The following is a 26,451-nucleotide window of genomic DNA, read 5'->3' as shown; positions in this document are numbered from 1 at the left end:
CAACACAGCCAGAGCTATGAATGTGCACTTATACAAAGGATGCTACCACAGCAGCTCCCTGCAGAGCTGTTAGAACAACCCCGTCCCTTCAGAACAAACCACACCTGTGACTGCACAATTCACTCACAGGCAGTAACTCAATCCTGACCCTGACCCCTATCATTCATCCAGCAATACAGATCATTCGACCTGTGGACATCAGATGTGTGCCAGTGGGCCCCAGAGTGGGAAACAAGGTAGAAAGGGCCTTACTGAGTTGATTAAGCCCTTACTTATGCTAGCACGGAAGCCACCTCATTCCCATCACATCAAATGAAAGCCAAACATTTTTTCTTTCTCAAAATTCACTATTTTTTAACCTCTCACCCTTAGAAGAAGGCAACTGTGCTGTGATATTCATGTTGCACAAGTATCCTTGGCAGCACTCAACAGCTTGGTCAGGAGATGGAGGTGTTTTGCATGTCATTTTCCCTTGTTCATAGACTTGGAAGCAGCCTTTCTGGTAAACCTTAGCACCATCATTAATGCTCAGGGAAGCAAAACATTGCTGGCCTTGGCAACGATCTCCATTCCCACAGGACATGCCTTCACACACACATTCGTAGTGGACCATATTTAGCTTCAGTTCATCATCTGTAAAAGGGGAGAGGTGAGGAAAAAACACCATCGTATTCTTAATAGCTTCAGTTATATAGAGATAATGAAATCATTAGACAATAAAACCTTCTGTTTAAGGGAAGAAATACTTGCAGCTAGTGCTGAAGAACCACCAAGTAGGAGCTAACAATACTAATTTAGCTGTTTCAGGAAGACAAAGATATGAGCTTGCACCATCAAAGAAATACCAGTGATATCTGCCCACTCCAGGTACTCAAATTCAAGAGTTCAGTGACATTTTACATCACCTCTCGCACAGACACTACTGCAGGTATACAACATGGGAGGATCATCTACACAGGGACACTCAGCAGATGAAAAAAAAACCTAACAAAGAGTGTAAATTTAAAACAGATTTGCTAAACCACATTATATTTCTATATGGAAATAGTTGTTCTCAAGCATTCCAGAAATTACTTTAACTAAATCATATTAAGGCCAATTAAATTTGCAGTGGACACAGCTACACAGGATTGAGCAGCTCTAACTAGCTTGCTTGAAAAGTAAATCTGGACCTACTCTCCCACGAAGACAAGCCTTTGAGGAGTACCTTGCAAGTCTGAGTAACCACGGAGATAAAAAGTAAAGCGAGAAGCCGCACACACTGTCAGCAGTACAACACTTCCCTTCTAACTCCAGAAGCTTCAACTAAATAAAAGGAATAACTTTTAAGAGAATGTATAGAGTAGGAAACTAAACTTCTAAGTATCCTCAGCAAAGTGCCTGGAGATCCCTAGCTGGGATCTGTGTGGAACCGCACACACTGCTGCTTTCAAGAATGGCACATGCCTTTGAACACACAGCACTGAGTCACTCTGGTCTCTGCAGGAGAGCACACCACTCTCAACTAGCTAACAGAGAACACTGGAAGCTCTTCAGTTTCCTGGAAAATACAGGTGCCTGTGGGAGTAAGCAGCCCTGTGCACTCCCAGATGCTGAGAAAAGAGGCACAGCTGTGAAGGACAGAACAAGTCACTGCTCTCTGTTACACACATCCCATGCATACACACACACATTTATGGCAACTTAACTCATATTTACATTGTCTTTGTCAGTTCTAACACACAAGAAAAATTTCCAGCCACAAATACAGTGGATGCTCCTAAAATAGGAGTGGAACATACCATGTGTTGGACTTTTTCAAGCCTATCATTAGAGTCTGCCTACTGGGAATATAACTCAGTTAGTTTTCCGCTTTGTTTTCCTCCCCTCCTCCCACAATGAACAAATACACAAATATAGTTTTCCATTTTTGAACAACTAACAAAAACTAAATTAGGGAAAGAATCCTGAAATCAGACAGCGTCTGCCACATTGATTTCAAGTACTGGTATACACAATCCGTCATACGCATACCAAGTAATAACTTTGCTAATTTTGTGGAACATAAAAAAAAAAGGAAAAAAATGTGAGCCAAACATTCCTATAATCAAAGTTCTGTTCCTTCTCCTCCCACAACAGCAGCAGTAAAACACAACCGGTATTGTAACACACAAGCCCTTAACCTTGGTTCGTCTGGCTGGAACTGCCGAAGGCATTCAGAGCCAGAGACCTAGAAGGGACTTCCTCCCAACGCGTAGCCACGACCTGCCTAAAAGATCCATACCTTCGGTAAGGACAGCCTTCCCCAGAACAGCCCTTCAGCAGCAAGGATTTCAGTACCTTTCAGTGAGAGAGATACTTCTGTTGTCATTGACAAACACAGGCCTGTGAGAACAGAGCTGAGGAGGCTTGCAGGCTGCAGTAACAGCCATTTCAGCTATTAAGTAACAGCAGAAATAGCTGCTATATGGAGTAGGACAACTAACCTACCATCTGAGCGCCATATCAAGTCCCCAAGGGAAATTCCTCTGGCTTGCAGCCTGATCCAGCCTAATACTTCCCTCTTCTCTTGACTCAAGGACCCTTCAAGACTGAGCAAACCTCACAGAAGCCAGAAGAGCAGTTCTGGCAGAAAACCACCCCCCCTCATGTGCCACCTCTTGGAGGAGCTCTGCAATCCCAGAACGGGCCAGGAAGCAACTGCGCAGCCTCAGGGCAGTCAATCAGCCCATGCAGAGCAAACCTGACATCCCTTACAAGTGATGAACTAAGGCATTGCAACTCCAAACACGCTACCTGTCTTTTGAAAAGATTGCTCTAGCCTGAAGGCAGCACGAACGATCTAACATGACACACAGGCTGTGGATCCATTTAATAGAGCATGAAGAGAGACATGAGAACTGCTGCAGATCCTGGTGTGTCCACGGACCAATACAGATCAATTCTGTGCTGTAAAAATTGAAACATTTCTGGTGACGAACTCCTGGGTTGGAAACAGAGACACTCTCCTTCATGACTGTTACTATTCCTTATACCCAAACTGCTCCTTTCTTTTCTTAGTTGGTTTTCCAACTCCATGGTATATTACCACGTACCAGCCAGCCCTTCCCTCACTAATGCTCCTGCAGTGCCACACTCACTTTGCTTTACCCAAACAGGGAGGCTTATTCAGGCTGCAGAACCAGCCAAAGCCCTGACCACGTCCTCCCATTCCTGCCTCTGCAGGCCACCAGCTAAGACGGAGCTGCAGGTCAGAAGCCTGAGAGCAGGCAGGCAGGGCGATGCTTCCGTGAACACGTACAAGCTAAACACTGTACGTACTATGCCCACAAAGCACTCTCCCCGTGCACAAAGCCAGCTATGAAGCGCTGGATATTCTAACCGTGTTTCCCCAAAGAGAAACCAGCTGCACTTGCAAAGCACGGTTTTGTCGGCATATGGTGAATCCACAGTAGAGGCAGAGCTGGACTGCGTGGTACTTCTCCACAGCTCTCATGAGCATGGCTGTGTGACCAGAAAACACCACAGGCCAGCTGCAATCAAGAGGTTATGGCTGAAGCAGATCAACTCCCCCAGGCACAGACGCTCAGAGGTAAGTACCTACTCAACAACAGCTCCAGGCGTGGAAGGCTGTCGGGCCAACTACGTATGTAGCTGTCAGACAATGCACGCGGGCAAGAAGCCAAGCTTAAAAATACTTCCATTACCTAAACACATTCACTGCATATATTTTTGTTTCATAATACAGAGACTCATTGCTGCACTTCTGGCCCATATATATTGTACACACACACAAAAAACTGACTTGCCACACAAAGATACAGAGATTTGCATTAACTGCTCAGTAACTAGTTTACTAGTTCACTATTATTAAAGTGTCAAAATTGAAGCTCCTTTATTTTGTTTGCTTATTCACTTTGTGAAAGTCAACAATTACAAGTGCTGACTCTAATTATCTAGGTATTTCAACAGAACAAGAACAAAGACACTCCACATTTTAATCAGTAAACTGGAAGGTCCAGTGTTTAACCCTCTCGGTGACTGCCCAGGACACGTTATGCTGCGTGCAGTGCTCGTGTGCAGGCACACAGCCCCAGTTGTCCCAGCCTGAATCCAGAGGACAGTGAACCGCAAGTCTCTGAGAACGTGGGTTAATGATGGAAACGCACAGATGCAAGGAAACAAAGACAAGTTATTTACTTCTATGGGAAGTTTATTTCACACAACCAGTTACCAATCCAGACATTTTTATTTCATATTTTATATCCAATTCCTGGACTGTAAACATTGTTTACTTTCTGGAAAAATATCAAATTTCTTCTGTCCAGGGAGAAATACACTACATATGTTTCTGGTAACACATCTTAATTTTGAGGTGATTTCACATTTAGAAGAGTGATTCATTTTCCATCGAAACAGCTAGTACAATAGGCACTTGGCCAGCTTTTCTTATTGGCACTACAGCAACACAGTTTCTTCAACTACCTTTGACATGAAAAAATGCTTATGTTAACTACGTGACTTGGTTGGCAAATATAGAACTGAAGTAACTTTAAAAAGCATAAAAAAGTAAAAACATATACTGTAAGAGTCTCAATTTTCTTTCTAAAAAACCCAGTCTCTAATTATATTACATGTACCTTTTAAAGAAGGGCTTTAACAAGATCAAATAATTTCCTTCCAGCAATGCACCACCACTGCATACCCTCCCTTTCAAAATTTCATAGAATATCTCAAGTTGGAAGGGACCCATAAGGATCTGAGTCCAACACCCTGTTCCTCGCAGGACTAAGTTCCACCTTGCAGATAAGGACTAGTACATCTACCACACAGATAATGATATACATTTAGTGCATGCATGTGAGCGACTGTTCAGAGGGATAACCTGCATGACACCACAAGACCTCTTAGCATGTGGCTGGAAAAAAAAAGCCAGGTGGCCAAGGATGGACAGAGGCAAACAAGCCTTAAACAAACTAGTCTTTCGCTCACCAAGATATGACTTTATAACGACATAAGTTTAAGAGGAACAATTCCATCCAATTGATTCCTCTTTACCCAAGAGCGAGGCGCAGCAAAGAAGTGACACCTTCCATCACAAGCAAGCAGGCAGAGAAGATCCGTCTGGGAGCTCTCCTCCGTCCCAGCCCACAGCTGTGCAGCAGGAAGGCGCCGTGCCTCCGTGGCCACATACTGAACATGCACAGACACTGCAGTCATCGGCTAACCTCGGGCACGCGCGGCCGAACCCAGCCCTCACAGCCACCGGGATCTGGCTTACCAACCCGAGACCACTTGGAGCCGTACTACGGTTGTTATCCCCTTTGTAGGCTTGCTGCTAGGCTTTGAGTGGGATCGCTCTTTTCGCATGGAAAACCTTGAAATCAAACCGGAAAGGTTACAAATCACAGGCAAAGCTTATTCCAGAGCTGCTGAAATCTCTAGTAGGATGAAAGGGACTTCACGCTCAAAGGCCGAAATACTTAAAAGCAGCAATATTCTTTTTCTTTTTAAATGACTAGGACTGGGGGAAGACGTGAGATCTGCTAGGGCTTCATATCATAATGAATTGAAGGAAAGCAGAACTGGAAAAATTAAAATCTCTTTAGACTCCATTTAATTGTACGTTAGACAGCTCTTTTTTGGTGGGTAGCTTCCCTTTATGATTCTTAGTCATTTCAGCAAAACACAAAATAATAAGCTTGTAGAGATGACTACTCCATTCAGAGTTTTCTCTTTCTCAATGCATACAGTAACAAGCATTATACAACAGCCATAATGATAATCACAGAATCATTTAGGTTGGAAAAGACCCTTAACATCGAGTCCAACCGTAAACCTAACACCGCCAAGTCTATCACTAAACCATGTCCCTAAGTGCCACATGTACATGTCTTTTAAATACCTGCAGGGATGGTGATTCAATCACTTCCCTGGGCAGCCCATAATAATTTATTTTATATAGGATTTATTAATTTAACAAAAGCCTTTGAATTTTCCAGCACTAAGAAACAGCCGTTTAGCCTTATTATTGCTCTCCATGTTACAAAAAACCCTAAACCAGAAAAAGCACAAGTGCTATGGACACCGACAGTTAGAAAAGCTCCAAGACGGGGCAGAGGTGCCCAGCTCCGCAGAGGAGCAGCCTCCCCCAGCCCAGCTACTGGAGAGGTCATTAGGCTGTTCCCAGAGCCAGCTTCCCACAGGCCAGACAGTAGTTTCTGGAGTTTCAGTAGCTCCCAAACGCTTCCTGGCCATGGTGTGACATGAGACCCTTTCCAGCCTGCCCAGTTCTCACACCCAGGCGAGAGCCTGCATTTGGCAGAGAAGCCGTGGCAGCCAGAGCAGAACGTGGCCCAGACACCTTCCCACAGTCACTAGAGAGGGCAGAAGCATCGGCAGCATTTCATGCACCGTGCTCCTAACGTTGCCATCGGGATCAGGAAGTGGCATTTGTGCACGGTCGCTAGTAAGTGAAAAACCTCACACTCTTAAGTATAGGTATTACATTATTTAGAAAGGGCTCTGCTTTAGACAGGGTTTAGCTTCTTGGGAAATGAAGAAAAGCCTCTTTTCCCACTTTACAGGACTAATAAAGAAGTAACACAGAAGTAAGCGCTGCAATAAAGTTTCAGAATAAAAGGATTTTCTGGACGCTCAGGTAGGGAAGAGACATGTTTCTACACTTAGAATTCTACACAGTGTTTGATTTTGGGGGCGTTGGGTTGTGGGGGTTTTTGTGGTTTTGGTTTGGTTTGTTTTTTTTTTTTAAAGTCACGTTTAATCTCATTTTCTGAAGCTTAGTGGCAATGCAGAAATAGTCAGTCTGCCCCTGAATGCTACCCAAAAATACGCCCAGCCATTTTCCACTCATTTAAAAAAAAAAACAACAAACCAAACAAACAAAACAAACCCAAAAACACACCACCACACCAAACCTGGTCCAAATCCCAGTGAAGGAAATGGACTGATCTATGATAAAACACACAAGGGGGGGGGGATCAGAAAGTTTGCAACTTTTTGTTGCTATTGTTGTTATTTTGTGCAAAGGGAAGACAAAATAACTGTTCTTCCCCAAAACATCAACTTTTTAAAAAAGTCAGAAAAAGCACAAGGGAAAGCATGCTGGTCAGGGTCCACCAGACCCATCTCCATGGCCTGTTAAGCAGGCAGCAGAGGATCAATTTCCATTCCCTTCATGGATCTCCAAAGGCATGCTCTCCCTTGAAAAACACTCCAAACACAGGTCTGCACTTCTGGGTTTACCACCTTAGCCCTAGCATAGGCTGCTGGCTCATAAGCACTGAGCGGCACTTAGACAGTCAAGGAACAAAGTGGCGACTTCTCCCATTATTACTACATCTAATTGGTGAGGAAGCCAAAACCTAGATCCTAGATGAAGAGACATATGTGAAAATTTGCCGAGGGGTCCACTAGGACTTCCTGCCTCCCCAAACACTCCTCTACAACCAGCTTAGAAGTAGGAAACTATTTCCAAAGGAAACAGAACAGCGTTACTACTAGCAAACATGAAAAAGGGGAAGAGCAGTATTGTTTACACGAGTTAAGCAAGTAATTGCTCACGGAAAAAGAAAACTCACCGTAGGAAGTACAAGAGGAGGAGAAGGGAAGGAATAATGCAAGAAAAGCAAAGCAAGATTGTTACGTCTTTCTACAAAGTCTTTCACAGCTCTGTCACCATGGGAAAGAAATGTGGGCCCAAACACAGAGCTCTTTAAAAAGCATTATTGGATGAGCTCTCCCACAGCACAGCAGCTCCACACTGTGAACAGGAAACTCTGTTCTTCATAGTTGTCCAGCTGGCACAGGCAGGTGGACAGCAAGAACACAACATCTGCACATCTCTGCTCACATGCTCCCGGCCCCCCCACAAACTCTGTCCAAAGCCCATTCCCGCAGTGTATCTGGTCCAGCTCTGCCTTTGCTCCCAGATGAGGCACGATCCTGTACCTCCAGTCAGTATCACAGACAGCCAGGAAAAGAAAGAAAATGTCTTGGCACAGATTTAGTCACTCTTCTCTTGCTGATCACTTACTGGCATCTTTTCAACAAAAAGATCACGTTTAAGCCCTAGAACCTACTTTTCTTTTTGTAAGCTGAGTCAGGTCAAATAACTAAGATTTGAACACCTGCAGGACAGCTTTGGAAGGGTAGGGTGGGTTGCTGCTCTATAGGTTGCGCTACACAAGCGGCGCAAGTGTCTGATTCCATACATTGTGTGAGAGAAATTAACCAGAACTTCAGACTTTAACATGCACCTTTCCCATGTGTTTCTCTTCATCTACTGTTCTTCATGTTAAGGATGTGAGGTGGTTTAACTAAGATTTTTAAAATAAGCAGCTCTGAAAGCTGAAAAAACATTTGAGAAGCAGATAGCTGCACTTCAAGAGTAATAAGAAGGTACAGTGTGATAACTGCTACCAAACCTTATTTGAAGATAATATTGTATCAATAACACTAGCCATTTAATGTATTTCCACAAACATTCCTGCAGCGTTCCTCCCTTTTTAAATTTTGTCTCAATTTCCTGTTCATCAACATGACTGAAGTCAACCACTAGACCTCTGTGCATTTTCAATCTTCACCTTACACCACCTATTCTAACATTCCATTTCATATACTCTGCCTATTATTTGCACCAACATTTGAAAATAAATGCATTTCAGCAGAGTAGTTCAGAAAGAGATTTCACAAGGTAAGTACAAAAGAGCATAGATATGCTATAACAAACACTAGATACACCTCAAGTCACTTAAAATTTAAAATTGAGATAACCAAGTTACTTGCAGAAAACCTTTATTCAATATTTTTAAAGGCTGTCTGCAAAGTAGCAAGTACGCATCTTTCAGGAGGTCATCTCCCAAAACATCCAGAAGACCTTGAAATGATCCATTCCTGCCTCTCCATGGCAGTGGAAATACCCTTCTCCCATTTTGCTGAGGCAAATCTTAAACACACCGCATGTCATAAAAAAAAAACTTTATGTGCACACAACTGCGTAAACAATTTATTAAAAAGTCCCTTTCCATATCCAAAGACCCTACTGGAGCAATCATGGAAAAGTTATCAAACACCATACTAAATACTCCAAAGAGCCTTCCCAGAGAAAAAACTTCGCTTATAAGAATGTAAGCCACATAACTGCACCTCAGCCCATGGGCTAAAAAGACCTACTCATTCCATAGTTCAGTAACTTGCCATTCAAATAAGGTTTCCCACTTGCCTTCCCAGGCCCTGGCAAGACCTATGCCAATCGCACATGCTATAAATTTTATACATAAACGGGCAACAAATATCCTTTGAAGCAACTTGAAATGGAAGAGCAAACATCTCATTCCTCTGAGGAATTTGCCCATGCTGTCAGCTTGAAGTGAGCAGGGTGCTGTGGAGCGTTGCCAGGCGGCTCCAGCAGCTGAACCCAGCTCCTCCGGCAGCAGACAGCTACTGCGCCACCCCGCACATCACTCACCTTGCCAACTCGGGGAGGGAAACACCATCATGATCAGCACAGGAAGGATCATAACTCCATCTACCATTGTAGAGCTGCAGAAAGAGAAGAGACATGTGAGCTGTGTACACTTTCACTGTTGTCTTAAAATGTAACCACCCCAAAATCAGTGTTTAGCAAAGTCTTTCATCATTTCCTTATACAAAACACAGAACAACCAAGGTTTACTGGCCTCCTTTTTACTATGTCTTGTTTCCTAAGTCATTTCCTTCATTTATAAAATTCATAATTTACTGCAATTTCTTAAATCTGATTTCTTTGTCATAGAAACATCACGTGCACTACAGTGCACGTATAGAAGCATGCTACTAGGAAAACATGAACCCTTTCAGTACTAAGCAGGCATGTAAAATAGAAGATACATTTTTTCAACCAGGTATTAAAGAGTTAAATTATTGTGAACTGAAAAGAAGTTCTGTAAAACTGTGTATTATTTGGGCTTTGAGGAGAAACAGAAAATATCTCAGCCAGAAAACTCTGAAGAACTTTCTTTAACCAGCAGAAACCATTGCCAGATGGCAAGAAAAAGAGCAAGATGTATTTAAGGAAGACACCATTCTCAGAAGAGTAATTTCCCAGTTCAAGCCGCTTTTCCAAGGGTTTTCCTTTCAATGGCCCAGCTTTGTGTCCCTACTGTTGAAGGCAGGTAACTACATCTTGGGTGAAAGCTCAGGCTATTTCCTGCTTATCAGCAGAAGCACATGCTCCTTCTAAAACAGTAAATAAAGGAGTGAACTCTCTTGTGTATTTCAAATCTTTTCCAGGACACTTGGTCTTTACAAAAAAAAATAAAAGCTCCACTTCTTACTGTGAAATAAGAATTATTTAACAGGCTTCCAAAAGGAAACCTTCTTGCAGTTTCTTAAACTCTGCATTTAAATGATCACCTTTACCAAGGAATAGAGATTAACTACAATCAATCGTCATTGGGATTTAGCCCAACAAGCAGGGCTGGATAACTTGGAAGGGCTCGTCTGTCCTGTGCTACCTGGTTCCTACAGAGACTCTCTGGCCTAATGACATGCCATAAAATCTCAGTCAAAGCAGTGGCAAATAGTATGTGCAAAACAAAGTTACTCTCCTTGACCAAGGCACTGAGTCATTACCATTCTTCTTACATGTAAGTGTTTGTCTTCATTTTTCAGATTTAATTCTAGTGAAGCAGATGAAACTTGAAAATAAAATTGATATTGCCATTTTTTTTTCAGATATCTTCTGTTGCTGCCTTTTCAAATCGTTAGCAGGTTGCTTAAGTGCTTGGTGACGAAAGCCAAGCCATTTACTTCTATATTTATTTCCTGACATGGATTTGTTTTGCAGAATATGAGAAACATTTCAGTAATTGCTTCATTATCAGTCAAAACAATCAAAGATTTCTGAACTCAAGTATTCAGAGTTTTTGTCCTTACAAAAAGGATCAGGCAGCGCTCACCACTTCACCTCCAGGAGTGAAACTCTCACTTTCAAACATCCATTCACCAAGTAACTTTGCGTTCCTCGTTCTTGATACACATCAATGCATTCTTAATACGTGCCAATATTTAATCTTCAACAATTATGCTGGAAACGCGATGAAATGAAGTTATACATAGCATGACCATTGAGCAATCCAACATAGGAAGTTTAAAGCAGAAGAAAGCTATCCCAGGGAACGATTTGTTGCTTAATGCTCCGGATCAGCTCAAAGGGTTCCATTGCTCCAAAGCAGGGGCAGCTGCAGGACACGAGAGCGACACCGTCCTCCTCAGCCAGCCAGCCACCATGCACGCTTCCTTTGGCTGAAGAGCTTACACCAGCATTTTCCTCGGCATTACACCCGGATAACTCTCTGCAAGTCTAGACAGAGGTGGCTCATGAGACATGCCCTCTTTCTTTCAACACATCAATGGTTCAAAGAGCAGAGGCAGAAAACTTTGATTTTAATGATGCCGGCCCACAGCCGCAGCAGAGCTGGGTGAGCCAGCCACCCTGGAGGCTGCGGGGCGGAGGGGGGAGCCCGGCAGGGACAGGCAGCCGGTCCGCCCAGAGCCCTTCAGACAGCGGGGACACCGACCGCAAGGAGAAAGGGCTTTACAAGAGATGAAAAATGAATTTAACAACACAGAGCAGGTTGAGACATTAAACAGTAGCATGCTGCTGACACGCAGAGTGGTTGCTGGGTTTTCTACAGATCTGTAATTCACCGTTCCATCCTCCCTGCCCAATTAAAAAGTGACAAGGGTTGTTTTCTGCTGGTGGGGAGCCATCACACCACCTCCAACACCACAGGTCAGAGACCCACACACGCCACAGCCTCCCTGCAAGTCCCCCCACCCTTGGCCATGTCAGACCCTCCTCCTGTCAAACCTGGCTGAAGCAGGGAGAGCAGGAGAGGAACCTGCAATGAGTTCAGCTCAGTTCTGCCAGGAAAGGAGGTTGAACACAAGAAACATGGGCTGGCTAGAGTAGAAGAAGGAAGCAGACAGCAGTATGGAAACCAGGAAAACTCCACAAGTTGCACATATTCATTTGTTTTCTTTTCAAACAGTTTATTTCAATTCCCTAAAAAAAAAAAAAAAATTAGTATATATATGCACACAACCCCCTACCCTGTACTTCTCAGAGTGAGGAGGAGGAGGGAAATCCAAACTGCACCCCCTGAAAAGGCAAACAACCTCGCATGGGAGCTGTCCCACAGTGACTACTTCCCATCTCGAGAAGGGGAGTTAACACACTCAAGCTCCTCATCCTCTGATTCCACATGCCCACGTGTCCCCAGCCCATGTCTGCACTTCAGGTCAAAGCCAGCACGTGTTGAGACAGACAGCAGTTCATCAACAAGTATGAGGGTTTTTACCAGTCCTCACCAAAGGGATCAAATAAGGAAAAAAGCCATGAAACCACAGTAACAGTCATTCTTGATCCCTCATCCAAAATACCAGTCAGAGTTCCTCTTCAACAAAGTCCAAGGATGACTTCACTAACGCACCTGAAATTACACCAATTTTTTTCTGTTAAATGCATTTAAGCGCCTAACACAAAGAAGGCTGGCATCCTTCCCCTGCTTCACCGCTGCAGGAGAGGTGCACACACCAAGTGAAGCCACCCGCGGTGACTCAGTGGGCAAGCGTCGGCAGGGACGGGCAGCAGCTGGGTCAGAGACTGCTTGGGCCCGGATCCTGGTCCTGCAGGTCAGGGATGGTTTGCCCAGGGCCTATAGAAAGGCCTGCTGAATGACCTGCATTCAGCCCTGCATTAGCAAGCAACCATTTGTGCAAGCCTCTTTGGTATGGTTACATTTATGAATAGACTTTTCCTATTATTAAATGCAAACAATATCAGACTATTAACAGACTTCATGCGTTTCACAGCACGCATGATCCTCTCAAAGAAAAAAGCCAAATACTAAGAATTTAAACCCTGTTTCTATGGAACTTTGCTCCCGTAGACGTTCATTTTCCCAAAAGCCTCAAAGAATATTTTGTCTGCTTTCTCTAAGAAGTGCTGTGCATACTTACAACAGCCTATAAAAAAACCCACCCTGCGTGTACTTATTGTCAATTAAAATCCTGTGCTGTGTATGTGTAGACTCGGTACAGCTCTAGGGCTTTTGGCAAGCTACCTGCAGAGCCCTCAGCACAGCACGGCATGGCACAGCCCAGTTACACCACCTCAAACTGGGTCTGCTGGGGTTGGGAGACTGTAGGAGGGAAGGAGTTGGGAGGGAGCCTCTGATCTTTGCAAAATACTGGTTTTTCCTTAAAAATGATTTGAGAGCAAGTGTATGCACTCCAAAAATTAAAAATTACAAATAAAACTCTTCACTATATTAAAACCATGTCAAGTCCTTAATCCCTGCTCTAAGAGAAGAGAATATTTCAGGTGGGATCAGGCAAGGTCTGCTCTCAGCCCACTCCATTACCCAGCACCAGCCAACTGAAACCACTGAAATCCTGCCAGAGCCTTGGAAGAGGTGTCACAAACCCTTGCTGGTTGCCGTTTTGCTCAGGGTATGCTGTCTCTGTTGCACGCCTGTTAAATCAGCAGTTAAAAATAAGCCTGGCGAGCACACCGCTTGCAAGGCAGCTGTGGGACGTGTGGCCAGGAAGCCCCTCTCCAGGGGTCCCACCAGGCACCAGCCCCACTCAGAGCCACCGCAGGTGCTAGGGTGGGGATGGAGCCATGCCGTCCTGCAGCTCCAAAATGGTGCTCTGGTTTTTTAGTCACCAGCATTCCCACAGTACTCTTTTAAGTGAAGGCACAAAACCCACACACAACACTGCAGCCAGGCTTTTGCTTTAGTTCACTTTCAGGTTATCCCAGTTGCAAACTGCAGACACAGCAGGGGACGAGTTTAAAAGTCCTGTTTCCATTGCTTAAAAAAAATTTACTTTTTAAAGCAATTAATAATACACTTACGTAAGAACAAAAATCTGGTTCTAGTGACAGCAGCAAGCACATCTTCCACTTACTTTTTAAGAAAGAAAGAAAACGTAAGTTTTAATGTAAAGAACAAAACATTCTTTAATAAAACTCCATAGCAAGTTGCTATGGATCTAGAGATACACAAGATATCCTTTTACTACCTGGTGTTTGAATTCACAAGAACTTTTTCCAAAGGGGAGGATTGCAATTTAATCCAGATAAAAGAGGAACTAGAAAGCAACCAGCAAATAATGCACAAAATTTATTGTCTTTTCTAGACATGTCAATCTTTACTATTACTTGACTGCAATTCTTCAAGGTGTCCTACAGGAGAGCTATGACAGCTGCAGTAGCCACTAGAGGGCATTCAAAACTGAGAGCTGGGTTTTAAGCACTCCATGCCATGCTTCATACACACCCATGCTGGGCACTGCATAGCAGAGCTGGAGACACCATACAGTGCCTTTGAACTTCATTCATGCACACTGAAAAGAAGATCATTTGGTTTTAACTTTTTCCTACAAAAGCATGTAATTAGAAAACCTGAGACTTGCTGTAGGTCACAATGGAAAAGTCTCTTTTAAAGTGGCAGCTAACAGATTTGTAAACGAATCTGTTGTGAAGTACAGATGACAAAGTGAACCTAGCTCCAGAGCAGGCCACTACCTAGTCTGAAGCGAGCTTTGGATTCCAAAGAAGGAATCAATTAAACTGTTTTCAGAAGCCTAAATGAACAATAATAAGCATATCATATGGCAGATACAATACTTGGTTAGGACACACAACTTAACATACAGATGCACAACTAATTGTTTTAGAGAAAATAATTGATAGAATTCTTATAGTTTGTATTCATAAAATCTCAACACTTTATAGAATCTACCCTGAAAACCCCAATACCTTTTCCGCTTCAACAGCAAATAAATTGCTTTCTCTTTTCCTAATAAGAACACTACTTGTCTCCTGTCAAATCATTCCTCTATGGCCTGACAGCACCATGGGGATGAGGGAGAGCTCGGATCCATAGCTGGGACTGTTGAGATCACTGCTGCAACAAGCCGGAGGGGAGAGAACGAGGAGTTAAGACAACATGAAACACCACACCAGCACCAGCACAGGCTGTTGGGAAACTGCATTTAGTCTCCAATGCCACCACCCTCATAGAGAGCAAAGACTGCGCCAGACAAAGAGCAAGTCCAATTAGTGAAGAAATTTAAGATTACATTTCATCTCAATACGACACAGACATGGGAACACGAACCATTAGAGGAGTTCAGACTTTTCTGATGAGATCAGAAGCACCCACACTATCACTGACAGTCCTGGTGGCAATCCGCCAAGAGCCCAAGGGCTGTACATATTTTGCATGTACCTCATCAGATTTGTATCAAAAGAAAACATCCATAATACTGGATTGTAATTCTACCATCCACAATAGCCACACACAAGCTAAATTCATCAACAGCTGTGCCTTTAGAAGGAAAGATGTGCATTTAAAAGCAGTAATTCACAGCTTGCTTTTTTTTTTTTTTTTAATTGAAACTCACACAAACTAACTAACAACCTCAGAACAGCACACACAAAAGCATTCCCAATGTCAGAGAATGGCAACCTTGGGTATTCCTTTCTCAAAGTCTAAACTTTGTTGCCAGAATTCAGCAAGATGGAAGCCAGCCACAAACTCCATTTGGCATCCACCTGCAATGCACACAGCACACATCAATACACTTCTGCTCAAGAAAATTTGCAAGAGATCGCCACCTCGAAAGGCTGAATGTCTCAGATTCAAATGACTGCAAAAACAGAGACAGTGAAGTGTGCAAGATACTGGTTCTCCTGTACTATTCATATACAAAGCAAAATCACAACACTGCTGAACAAGAATAAAACCACCAGGAGGAAACCAACCTATACAATGTAAAATGTCATGAAAGTATTCCTTATGAGGTTAATAACTCTGAATATTCTCATGAAGAACTGCTCCCTAGGTTTTTAAAAGAAAAGGAAGAGGCAACAAAGCACAAGTGTCACTTATGGAAATAAAATCCTGTTCAGTCTCCCTCCTGGCATATGCAAGTAAGAATCCATTTATTGCCTATGCTGTCACCCAAAGGCTCCAGCTGACACACCAACTGCAGAAATGGCATAGCATGGGACAACAAATAAGCAACATTCAAAATATCAGGGTCAGGGGACAGACACATGACAACACGGGGGAACACAACCACTTATCCAAGAGAAAAGGAAAAAAATCTTACCTAGGCAAAGAAGTGAACCAGAAGCAGCACCAGCCCCTTCCTGAGTGGGATGGGGAAGGCACGAGTCACACACATACAGCCTTTCCTTTAATGGAGGGGAAGGCAGGGCTCTCTTGTGCCCAGAGCAGGGGTAATCCCCAGAGAACAAACAGAGCAGCTGAAGGCCCAGGATGCACAAGGGGCACAGAAGGGACCAAAAATAATGCTTCCCCATGCAGGTCAGCTGGTGAGCAGGCGGACTCATGGCCTTGTATATGGGCAGCAGAACTTCTCTGTGTGGTTGAAGGAGACAGAAGACAGAAGTGGCTTGTTGTTAGAAAGCCCAGGTGTAAAAGTTTGGGTTGTGTGTAAGTATTGCATCAATACGGGCATCTTAGGCAACCCGACAGTGGATGGCTTGCTCAAATGATGAGTTAAGCACAGACATTTTTAAACTGATCCGAAAACCCCAATACATATTGCAACTTCCTGCTGCCTTTAAAGCTACATGCGTTTCTTTCCATATCATTTATTGCCTCGCAGTGTAAATAAATTCACCAGGAGGCAGCTATCAATAATTAACAGTGCACCATGGAACAGCTTTCCTCTGCAGAGCCTGCACACAGCAACATCCCTTAAAATGCTCATTCATTAAGTTACTGCGTATGGTTCACTGATCACGTCATCGCTGTGAGCACCTTTAAAGTTAGGTATGCAATTCCACATGTGCAAAGAACCAACTACACATAGTTTCATTTATATGGGCAAATTAACAGATATGAATTTGCAAGCAGTTTCATGAGACAGTCAAGTGAATAGTCAAGCATGCACTAACTTCATATTGCTATGTATGTGCCTGAGGCATCAAGTAGGTATCAGTTCAAGACACTGTTAGATATACATGAATTATTGTGGCTTCTCACATATTTCACATATAAACAAAGATGCTATTTTATTATACTACATACATTTTATTGCCACACAGGTATTATTACATAGCACACAGACAGTTCCTACCAGGGAGGAACACTGCATTCTGTAATTGCCATGAGAAAGGCTCCAGTGCACAGCTGCAACAAAGTTTCTTGGACATTGTCCCTATTAGAAACAATTCAGAGTTGTAGACAACCTTGGGTACCACTCACTTTGCCAAGGCCATTCCAAGAACCCAAAGTGGAGTCAATTTCCATTAACATCTGTTGACTTAATTTGTGCTGGGGCCTTGGGCATAAGAGGCAAGCAAAATACCCTTTCAAATCCTGCTACAAGACACAGTACTTTTTCCCCTAGAATTGTTCTCTCTCAGAATCCAGTATCTGCTGTCAGATCTCAGCACAGAACTTCCAATGAAGATATAAACTCCCTGTAATCTAAACAGAAAACCTGGATTTATCCACCAGCTGTGAATAAAACCCAAACACAAATATTTTCAACTGACAAGTTACCAGAAATTGCCTGTAAAAGCTGTTTCTGCATTCTTTCGGAAAAAGAAAATAACCACACAAACCCAAAATGCACACAGAAAACAGCTAGTTACTTTTAACTTGCTCAAAGTCTACCTCTTTGAGACTTGGCCTGCTTTCATCCAGCTAGCAATACTTTATTTACTGAAGATTTTATCTGTGCAGTGTGTGACGAAGGAGTTCAGGGAGGATCACACTTTCACAGCTTGCAGGCATTTCAAAACTGCCTATCAAACACTGTTTATATCACATCCTGGGTACATCTGTCTTGACAGGTGAGGAAAACAAGAAGAATGGGCAGAAACACTGAGCTTATTTCATATCTGCACAGAAAGGGCACATAGTCTGACACAGGATCAGAGTCAAGTTTTATTAGGGTACGGTTTCACAACCAGTTTGGACCAATCCAAGACACAGCAGTGCCAAAACTGGCTGTCCAACCATGTCCTCAGCTCACTGCCATCACTCTAAGCAGGCTCTCACCCCTCCTCTTGGCTGCGGTGATCGCAAGGCCATGGGGTAAGCCGGATTAGGCCACTGATCAGACCACACACTTTTTAGTCTTCACTGTGACTAAAAGTGCGAGGCTCAGCCCAGCGATGCAGTGTTGCCAGTGCTAGCATGGGACAGGTGGTGGGAAGACAGATGATCTCGGAGACAGGAATCCCTTCAATGGCAGAAAAACCTTAGGTTGATTTAAAAAAAACAAACAGCAACAACTACAACAAAATCACAGTGAAAACACACCTTCAATCCCTACAAGAGAATTAGCAAGACAGACAGCAGGGTCTTAACAATTGCCCTCTCTAGCTCTCCAAATAAAATATACTTTTTAAAGCAAAATCCTAACAATCTGCCAAGCAAAGAAATATTCTCATCAGAGCATTCCTCTAGGGTTTTTTGTTTTGTTTTTAGTCTAAAACAAAGCTCCCATTTTTATTACTTTCACTTGCCTTTCATCAAGCAATTGCCAGCTCCCCCTCCTGATACAGGCTTGGTTCAGCAAAGAGCCCTCCTGGCAGGCTGGTCCTTGCCACTTAAGAGAAACTGCTGGTATGTCCCCAGATAGTATTTTGCTCTTGAAAACCTAAACAGCCCAGTCAACCTCCGGAAAGTTTCAGAAGGCGGCCTGCAAGACAGGATGACAGAAGATCTCTCTGCACTGCAATTTTACCAGATGGTCAAATACGTTATATCATCACATTGGACTGAAACCAGGTATCAAAACCGCTGCACCTATGTCAAGCCCTACAGAAGTTCAAGGTTGTGTCACAGTTTGTGTACACTACCGAGATACCGAATATCCCCACATGGCCCTGTCCTGCAGTTTGTTTTAACTCTTCCAGAGAACTGCATTACAATCTTAACAAAAAACTCAGATGGTTGAAGTTAGGGTCTAAATGAGATCAGTGACTATTAATCCAAGATCAGGATTTTGAAAGGCTTTTTATTAAATAGTTAAGTATTACATAGACTGCCTGTTAAAAATTTCTTGCAGAACACTTCAGCCAACACAAAACAAACATTTCTGAAAACAAATCTTTAGCTTCAGTCTCACCAACAATTTTTCCTCAAAAAAGTTTAATTTTTTTCTGGTTTTCCCCTCTTTATTTACACAAATTTTAAATACTCATTTCTTTGCCTTGGGTGGATTTTGTGGTTTGTTTTTTTGTTTTTTTTTTTTTTTCTTTTAGCAGAAAAGCTAGGGTCTGATTATATGATGTGAACAGCATTTAAAGTCCATCTCTCCATTCTGGAAAGCCCTGCTGAAAGATAAAAATGTAGTCTAGTTCCTACAAATTTATTAATCAAGCAGTGTCTCACTACAGTCTAATTCTGTGTTTTCACACATGCAGGGACCTTAAGAGTTGCAAATGCTTTTTATTTTCAGCCTCTGATGTTATCAGGCCGGATTATTCGGAGCCAAACTCAGTAAATGAATTGAAGGAACTGCTGGAAGCTCCCTCACTGCCGCAGGACTCTCTGGGTGACCCCTTATCTGTGTCGGTATTTCACCACCAGTGACCCTCATTTGCACATCAATAATCCCAGCGGGATTTTGCCTGCCTGGGTAAATCTGAACCTCTACAATTATTTTCACAGTGTCATTACCACAGGAATACTCTGCTTGCGTCCCTTAGCCCAAGCATCCTAACCAGAATGCAACTTGTGGTATTTTGATAAAAATTAGCCAAAAAAATTTTTTTAATCCACTTCGTTGCATTGGCAGAATAATACAACTGCAGCATGACACAGCAAACGCACAGCCATTCGTTAAAATAAAGCCACCAAACCTGTAAAATAGAGGAGGACAGGAGAGCGCAATGTGCAGAGGAGCAGCACGCCGCACCGCTGTGGCACAGGGTGCAGGAGCAGCCCCACCACGCGTGTCCCTGCTCCACGGCGAGGAGCGCGGAGGGCAGGAGGGACTCTGGAGAGCCGGCCTTCGCACCCCTGGCGCATTGCTCATGGATTACGCTGGGATTACAGCGGTGGTCTTCAGGAGTGAGGGGTTGCTACGAATAAGAAGTGTTAAGGGACACAAAAAAGTCAGGTATTCATTTTGCCACTTAAAGCTTAACCTCCCAAACGTCAGTGAGCCAAAGGAAGCCAAATACAAATTAATGAAATATTTTTAGAACAATCAGACTGAGAACAGAAGTTCCTAACACTCCATAGGCACGTGTCGCTGAACAGCCTTTCATCTCATCAGATTCTTCCATTAACTATTACTTTGGAGACCAAAAAGCTGAATACAATTAGCAATCCAGAAAAGAAGGAAACACCCTGCTGCACGAGAAAGTAGAATTCTTCAGCGACTATATTATACCACCACAGAATTTTAACATTATTTTTCCACAGTTTGGTCTTGCCTGTTTGGACAGGCCAGAGTCATATTATTCTGTTCTTAAATACAAAGTACAGACAAAACCAAGTTATATGGACCTGTTGGAGCAAGTCCAGAGGAGGGTCACAAAGATGATCAGAGGGCTGGAGCACCTTTCCTATGAAGACAGGCTGACAGAGTTGGGGTTGTTCAGCCTGGAGAAGAGAAGGCTCCAGGGAGACCCTATAGCAGCCTGCCAGTACCTAAAGGGGGCCTACAGGAAAGATGGAAAGAGACTTTTTACCATGGCCTGAAGTGACAGGACAAGGGGTAATGGCTTTGAACTGAAAGAGGGTAAGTTTAGATTGGGTGTAAGAAAGAAATTCTTGACTGTAAGGGTGGTGAGGCACTGGAACAGGTTGCCCAGAGAGGTTGTGGATGCCCCCTCCCTGGAAGTGTTCAAGGCCAGGTTGGATGGGGCTTTGAGCAACCTGGTCTAGTGGAAGATGTCCCTGGCAGAGAGGCTTGATCTAGGTGATCTTTAAGGTCCCTTCCAACCCAAACCATTCTATGATTCTATACTACAGGCATGGTGGTCCATGCTTCTTCCTTTCTTCTTCCACTGGCATTACGCAAATTGGACACTACCACACAGAAGCATACAGAACCTCATTAAATCTAGAAACATAACATCGGAAGGTGAGTCATCAGTACAAGATGAGTATAACTCAAAGCTGAGTTTAAAGAGCTAGTAAGGCAAAGAACAGTTGGGGGGTTTCTCCATCCCAGAACTCTCCAATTATATTTCTCACCCCTCCACCCCCAGCTACATTAATCTCAAAGTTACTTGTGCTGCTGTTCACACCACAGCTTTACCCTCTGTTCTCACCCTCCACCATGATCCTTTCCCCTTGCTCTGCTCCAAGTCCCTCAAAGCATCCTGCAAGCTGTCCTCCTTTCTCACCTGAGGCTTCATAAGGCTCTGCAACCTCCACCACAGGTCTATGTTCCACTCACGTCTTACCTGTGGCAACCTCACCTGCCGATACTAATCCAGCTAATATTTCAAACCTGTATGCTAAAACAGCTTGAGATCTTTCTTCCCAAATTACTCTGTCCTGACATTCCTTAGTTGCTGTTTTAGCTGTGTCTATCTTGATCTCACAGGCAAACATCTGTGTCCCTCCTGGTAATGGAACTACCCTTTCATAGTCACAACTGACATTCATCATTGCCATACGACATAACCCTCGTCTAATAACCAGGCATCTTGTCACCTCTCCCTGCACCAAATTTACTCCAAATACATACAATTCTGACACTTCTTTCCAGAGCTGTTGTAAGTATTCCCTTTCCACCTATTTAGCTGTAAGCTTTCAAATTCACGCATCTCACATGGCCTTGCCAAACCTGACTGTACTTGCATATCTTCAGAAAACTGTTCTATATATTTACTGAGACTTTTGTTTTAATTGCTGCTACAGATGCCAAAAGCAATCAGTCAAATTATTATTTAACAGCTAAATTACTGTGGCTGACCTTGTACATACTCCTAGCTGCAAACTGCAAATGCTAAGTAAAATGCAAGCTAAAATTCTCTTTACAGACAAGTCTAGCTTTGGATCTCTGAATGAAGGACCGCCTAAGAGCAACTCATCTATGATCATGAGGAAACAAAGCCATACTCTCTTGATTAAAGTGAGCTTATGACATACATCCACTGGCGATTTCCAAGGTTCAACATCTCCACATAGAGGATCCAGCCATGAATGTCAATCTAACAGACTGAAGACAACAGTCAAAGATAACCTTCACCAACTGCTTCTGAAAAAGTAAGCACCCAAATATGCTTGGGTCAACATGCCTCCTCACTAGTGGGAAGTGATGGAGCAAGAGACCATTCTGAATAGGATACAAGAAAAAAACAGCACTTGATCATACAGAGTAGGGGACCACACGACTTTTTTTCAATATCAGGAAGTATTTGGCATAAAGCCGTTTTCCTCTGAGATGAGGATGCACAAGTTAAAGGAATGAATATACTTCCCACAAATAACCTTTTATGGAAACTGTTCCTACAAAAGGGGTAAAAAGCATTGTCAAAGGCACAAGGAATTAAATTTTGGATGCCCTGGATAGTTATTGTCATCAACCTGTCAGCACAGATGATAATACTGATGAAAAGGTCCAACAGTCAGGATGAAAAGATTTCCATGTCCTTACTGCTGCTCAGTGGAAATGGAAAGCCAGATCAGTCAGTAAGGCCAGATCTACCCCCACAGGCATCTGTCCAGTTTTAGCCTGTCTCCTGGCCACAAGATAAACTCTTTTGAGTTTCATGCTGCAAAACCTTCCACTCAAAGAAAAACAGCAACAAAAAGCAACCTCAGGTTCTCACAAGTGTGGATTTAATTCTGAGTTCTCTGAAGTTAGAAGGAACACTGTTGCAGAGATAAAGCAGTAGCTGCCATGTCTGCCTAGGAGCATTCAGTTAGGCCAGGAATCATCTTAGCTTCAGCTGGACTAGACGCTAAGGAAACCACAATAAAATGGACCGAGGCATCCAAAATTATTCTCAGAAAATAGGCCAGACCAGGCACGAAAACATCTGGGCTTGGCTTGAATCATGAACCACATGAGCAAGACACCCCACTGCTGCCTCCAGGCAGCCGAGCGAAGGAATGCAAAGCAGCACAAAGGTAGGCAGCAGGAGTCTCCTACACCCAGATTTTCATTCTGTATCTTCCTCCAGCAAACATGTGAAACAGCCCATTTATTCTGAAGCTCTTCCTACAGCCCAGTCCTGTAACATTTCTAAGGATGGTGTTTCTGGGGCATCAGGCAATGCTTACACAACCATTGCTGGTCAGCCAGCTGGCTCCAGGCACATACTCCCACCTTTGTGGCAAAAACAAGGCTAAAAGGGTTAAATCATTACAATCCTAGCCTATGTTAACATGCACATCCAACTGGCTAAGACTGTACACACTGCAAGTATCTTACTCTGTTACACCAACGCGCACCAGTTCCCTCCCACCCAAAACACAAAACCAAACCCTTGTTTCAACAAATCACACAAACTGTGATGTGGACAAGTTTATCCCAATCCCAAGCAGCAGACAAGACTTCAGATACCAGAAGAGCTCTAACAGCTTGGCTCCTCTGTAACTTAAATGAGTCAGTGTCAGCACTATTAACTTTTAGCTTTATAGTATTAAACAAGACAAGCGAACTGAGCATTCTTACAAGAATGGTTCACCGAGGTCAAAAAACCCTGAAGGGCAACAACTACACCACAATGGAAGGGACAGCCAATGGGGGAAGCAGGCCACTGACCAGAAACTGCTTTTTCCTAGTCTCAACAATGGAAAAAGAAAAAAAAAATTAAGGAGGAAATAAGCAGAACTGCAGCAATCATTTAAAAATAAACTGCTCATACATTTTAGAAATAAGCATGAGGAGACAAACATGTCAGGAAGAGACACAGGACACAGCATACTTATGTATTTCATATAACATAACATGGAAAATGGATAGACTATTTTACATATAACCTATAGACTAGTACAGGAAATTGCATTCCTGGCCACCATATATACTCCTAACAAGCATTTCAGCAGTTTTATTTGAGTGGATTTAGCCTGGTCCCTTTACTGGAAGTTGTCGCTACCACATGTGGCTCAAAGCTGTCCAGAGGAGGCCGAGACCTTTACGCCTACATTTCAGGATGGAGCACATTTGGTACACCAGAGACAGAGCTTGCAGCTCAGTTTCCTCCAGAAGGAATCCAGCACATGCATACCCAAACTGCTCTGCAACTCCCAATAAATGGAGCTCATCAGGGGGATGAGCTTCAAAAACCACCCTGGTGCTCCAAGACAAAGCTCTGATGTAGTTAAGAGCCATTAAAGCCATCTGACCCTGAAAGCACGTTTTACTGACATCCCTTCACCCCAGCTTTGCACCTCCACCCAACATCCATTCAGTCAGCTGCTGAAGGTAAGCAAGCAGGACTCTCAGATGTGTCAGGGGCTGGGGCAGGGCAGAAGAAAGGGAGCTAAGAATTAACTTTTAACAAAAAAAAAAAAAAAAAAAAAAAGGGGGGGGGGGATTTGCACACTCGAACAAAACCCCACTGCTATCCAAGTAAGTTAATGTTTAGTTTTACTTTAATACTTCTCAGCCTCTGCAGCTGTCTCCTCTTGCAGTTGGCACTGATCATTGCCAATCTGGGACTTATTTCCAGTGAAGACAGCATTGTTTTATTGGCTACTTAGGCAGCGCATGCACCATTAATGGAGGTTTTATCTCTCCATTTTCCTGTCAGTACAGAACCAGCCAGTCTGACTCTGTTAACATTAAGAATGCTTATTTTTCCCCTACTCACTATCTCCAAGCCAAAACAACATCTGGAACTTCAGCTTGCCATACAAAGAAGAGAGACAGATTAAAACTGGAAAAAGCTACACATCAGCTTCCAGAGCTTTATACATTTCTGCTTTTATCCAAATTTCCCACATGTACCTTCCAAAACAGCTCTGCTGGGAGGAAAAAAAACCGAGTCCCTCATACAGACTCCCAAACAAAATGTAAAGCCCTTTCCACTTCAAAATAACCTTAAAAAGGATTATCAGAAAAATAACAGGAACAAAACTGATACGAAAGTTTAGAGTAAGAATTTAGCATAGCTCTTTCAACAAAACAAAAATGACATACCAGTGACCTAGAAAAGGAAATTAAACAGAAATATTACTGGTGTGTGTTACTTGATAAAGTAATGGAAAAAAAACCTGGCGCCATTTCAGCATACATAAATGTCCCACTTTAACAGACAGCTGTCTCCAGTGTCATTTAAGTATGCTTTTTGCTTAGATCATGTTCAATGAATCATGAAAATCAATACAGAGAAAAAACATAAAACCATGCTGTAGACATGCACAGGAATCGAGCATGTACCAACTAGCACCAGCCTTTTCTGGAGAAAGACATGCCAAATAAACACAGACTAGTTTTTCCAACAACATTTATTTAACTCTTAGTAGTTAATTAACAGAAGTCATGACTACTGGTTGTTTTCTAACCAGCTATCACACTGAAAAGAATTACTAACTCAAGGCTTACCACCAAAGAAATACTCTCCCACTGGTTTGCCTGCCTTCTCCCCCTGAGAGACGGCACACCTAGCCTTGACGAAGACCTGGCTTCCAGCCCAAGACACAGCTCCCCACCACAGGCGCACGTTCAGCATAACTGGGCACTCTGGGAAAGCGGAGCCGGGCGATCATGGCAGAGATGTTTTCCACCCGCCGCCCGAGCCCAGGGCTCCTGGAGCACGGTGCTGTCTGCCGCCACCGCCTGCGAAACCCACCCTCGGTCCTCGCAGCAGTGGGCGCGTTGAGCCAGCGCTGCCTCCCATCCCTCCCCACGGCCACTTCCGACGGCCACGCTGCTGCGTGCTAAGCAATGAAGGCTGTCAGAGAAGGAATTTTCATTTCTGTAACGCACGGCCCCCCCTGGACAAATTATACAGTTTATAGTCCTGGGCCGCAGGAAGCTGCCTCGCTGCTGAAGTGCTGCCAAATGCAGTATTTTTTTCAGCTGACAATCACATAAAATGAATTTGAATGACCAAGGCAGAATAAAGTGTATGTTTTCAGGGACAAACAAAACATATGTCATGGGTTTCTACATCTAGCAGCAGAGTTTTAACATAACACAGAGTGGGAACCAATTAAAATAGTTCCTGTTGAACAGAATCCATCGTGTTGCAAGTGGAAGGACAGAGTGCCAACCACTACATTGTACAACCATTTTAACAAAGTCTCATAGCAATGACAATCAGTTTCAAATAGACATCTCATGCCAACTTCGGGGAAGGAACAACAGCATACGCTCAAATGGTAATTTGCTACTGAATACATACAAAAAAACCTCTACACAACACTTCAGAAATTACTACTGTTTTAGCAGATTTTTGCTTTGCACCCAGCTGTTGCCTATTCCCAAGGCATC

At 43.3% G+C, this 26,451-nt stretch overlaps 1 protein-coding gene across 6 annotated transcripts in view; it reads right to left on the bottom strand.

The window, feature by feature from the left end:
- The window catches only part of ACVR1 (activin A receptor, type I), a 72,969-nt gene that overhangs the window by 29,789 nt on the left and 16,729 nt on the right, over positions 1-26,451 (bottom strand). For 4 of the 6 annotated variants that reach the window (XR_774077.1, XR_774078.1, XR_774076.1 and 1 more), the window contains exons 1-3: positions 16,171-16,243; positions 9,470-9,543; positions 367-633 (exon numbers count right to left, since the gene is read on the bottom strand). Coding sequence is in view for 3 of the 6 variants with exons in the window: in XM_010563045.1 (XP_010561347.1) it covers positions 367-633; positions 9,470-9,536 (334 nt within the window). In the remaining 3 variants the exon portion in view is untranslated. Of the gene's footprint in view, positions 1-366; positions 634-9,469; positions 9,544-11,854; positions 11,875-16,170; positions 16,244-26,451 lie in introns of those variants that run through there. The other 2 variants (XM_010563047.1, XM_010563046.1) reach the window with 2 other exon arrangements.

This window comes from Haliaeetus leucocephalus, unplaced genomic scaffold, assembly GCF_000737465.1.
Source record: "Haliaeetus leucocephalus isolate CR32 unplaced genomic scaffold, Haliaeetus_leucocephalus-4.0 Scaffold163, whole genome shotgun sequence".
Classification (NCBI taxonomy): domain Eukaryota; kingdom Metazoa; phylum Chordata; class Aves; order Accipitriformes; family Accipitridae; genus Haliaeetus; species Haliaeetus leucocephalus.
Note: the sequence above shows the minus strand (reverse complement) of the source record. Positions and strands in the feature narration are given on the sequence as shown.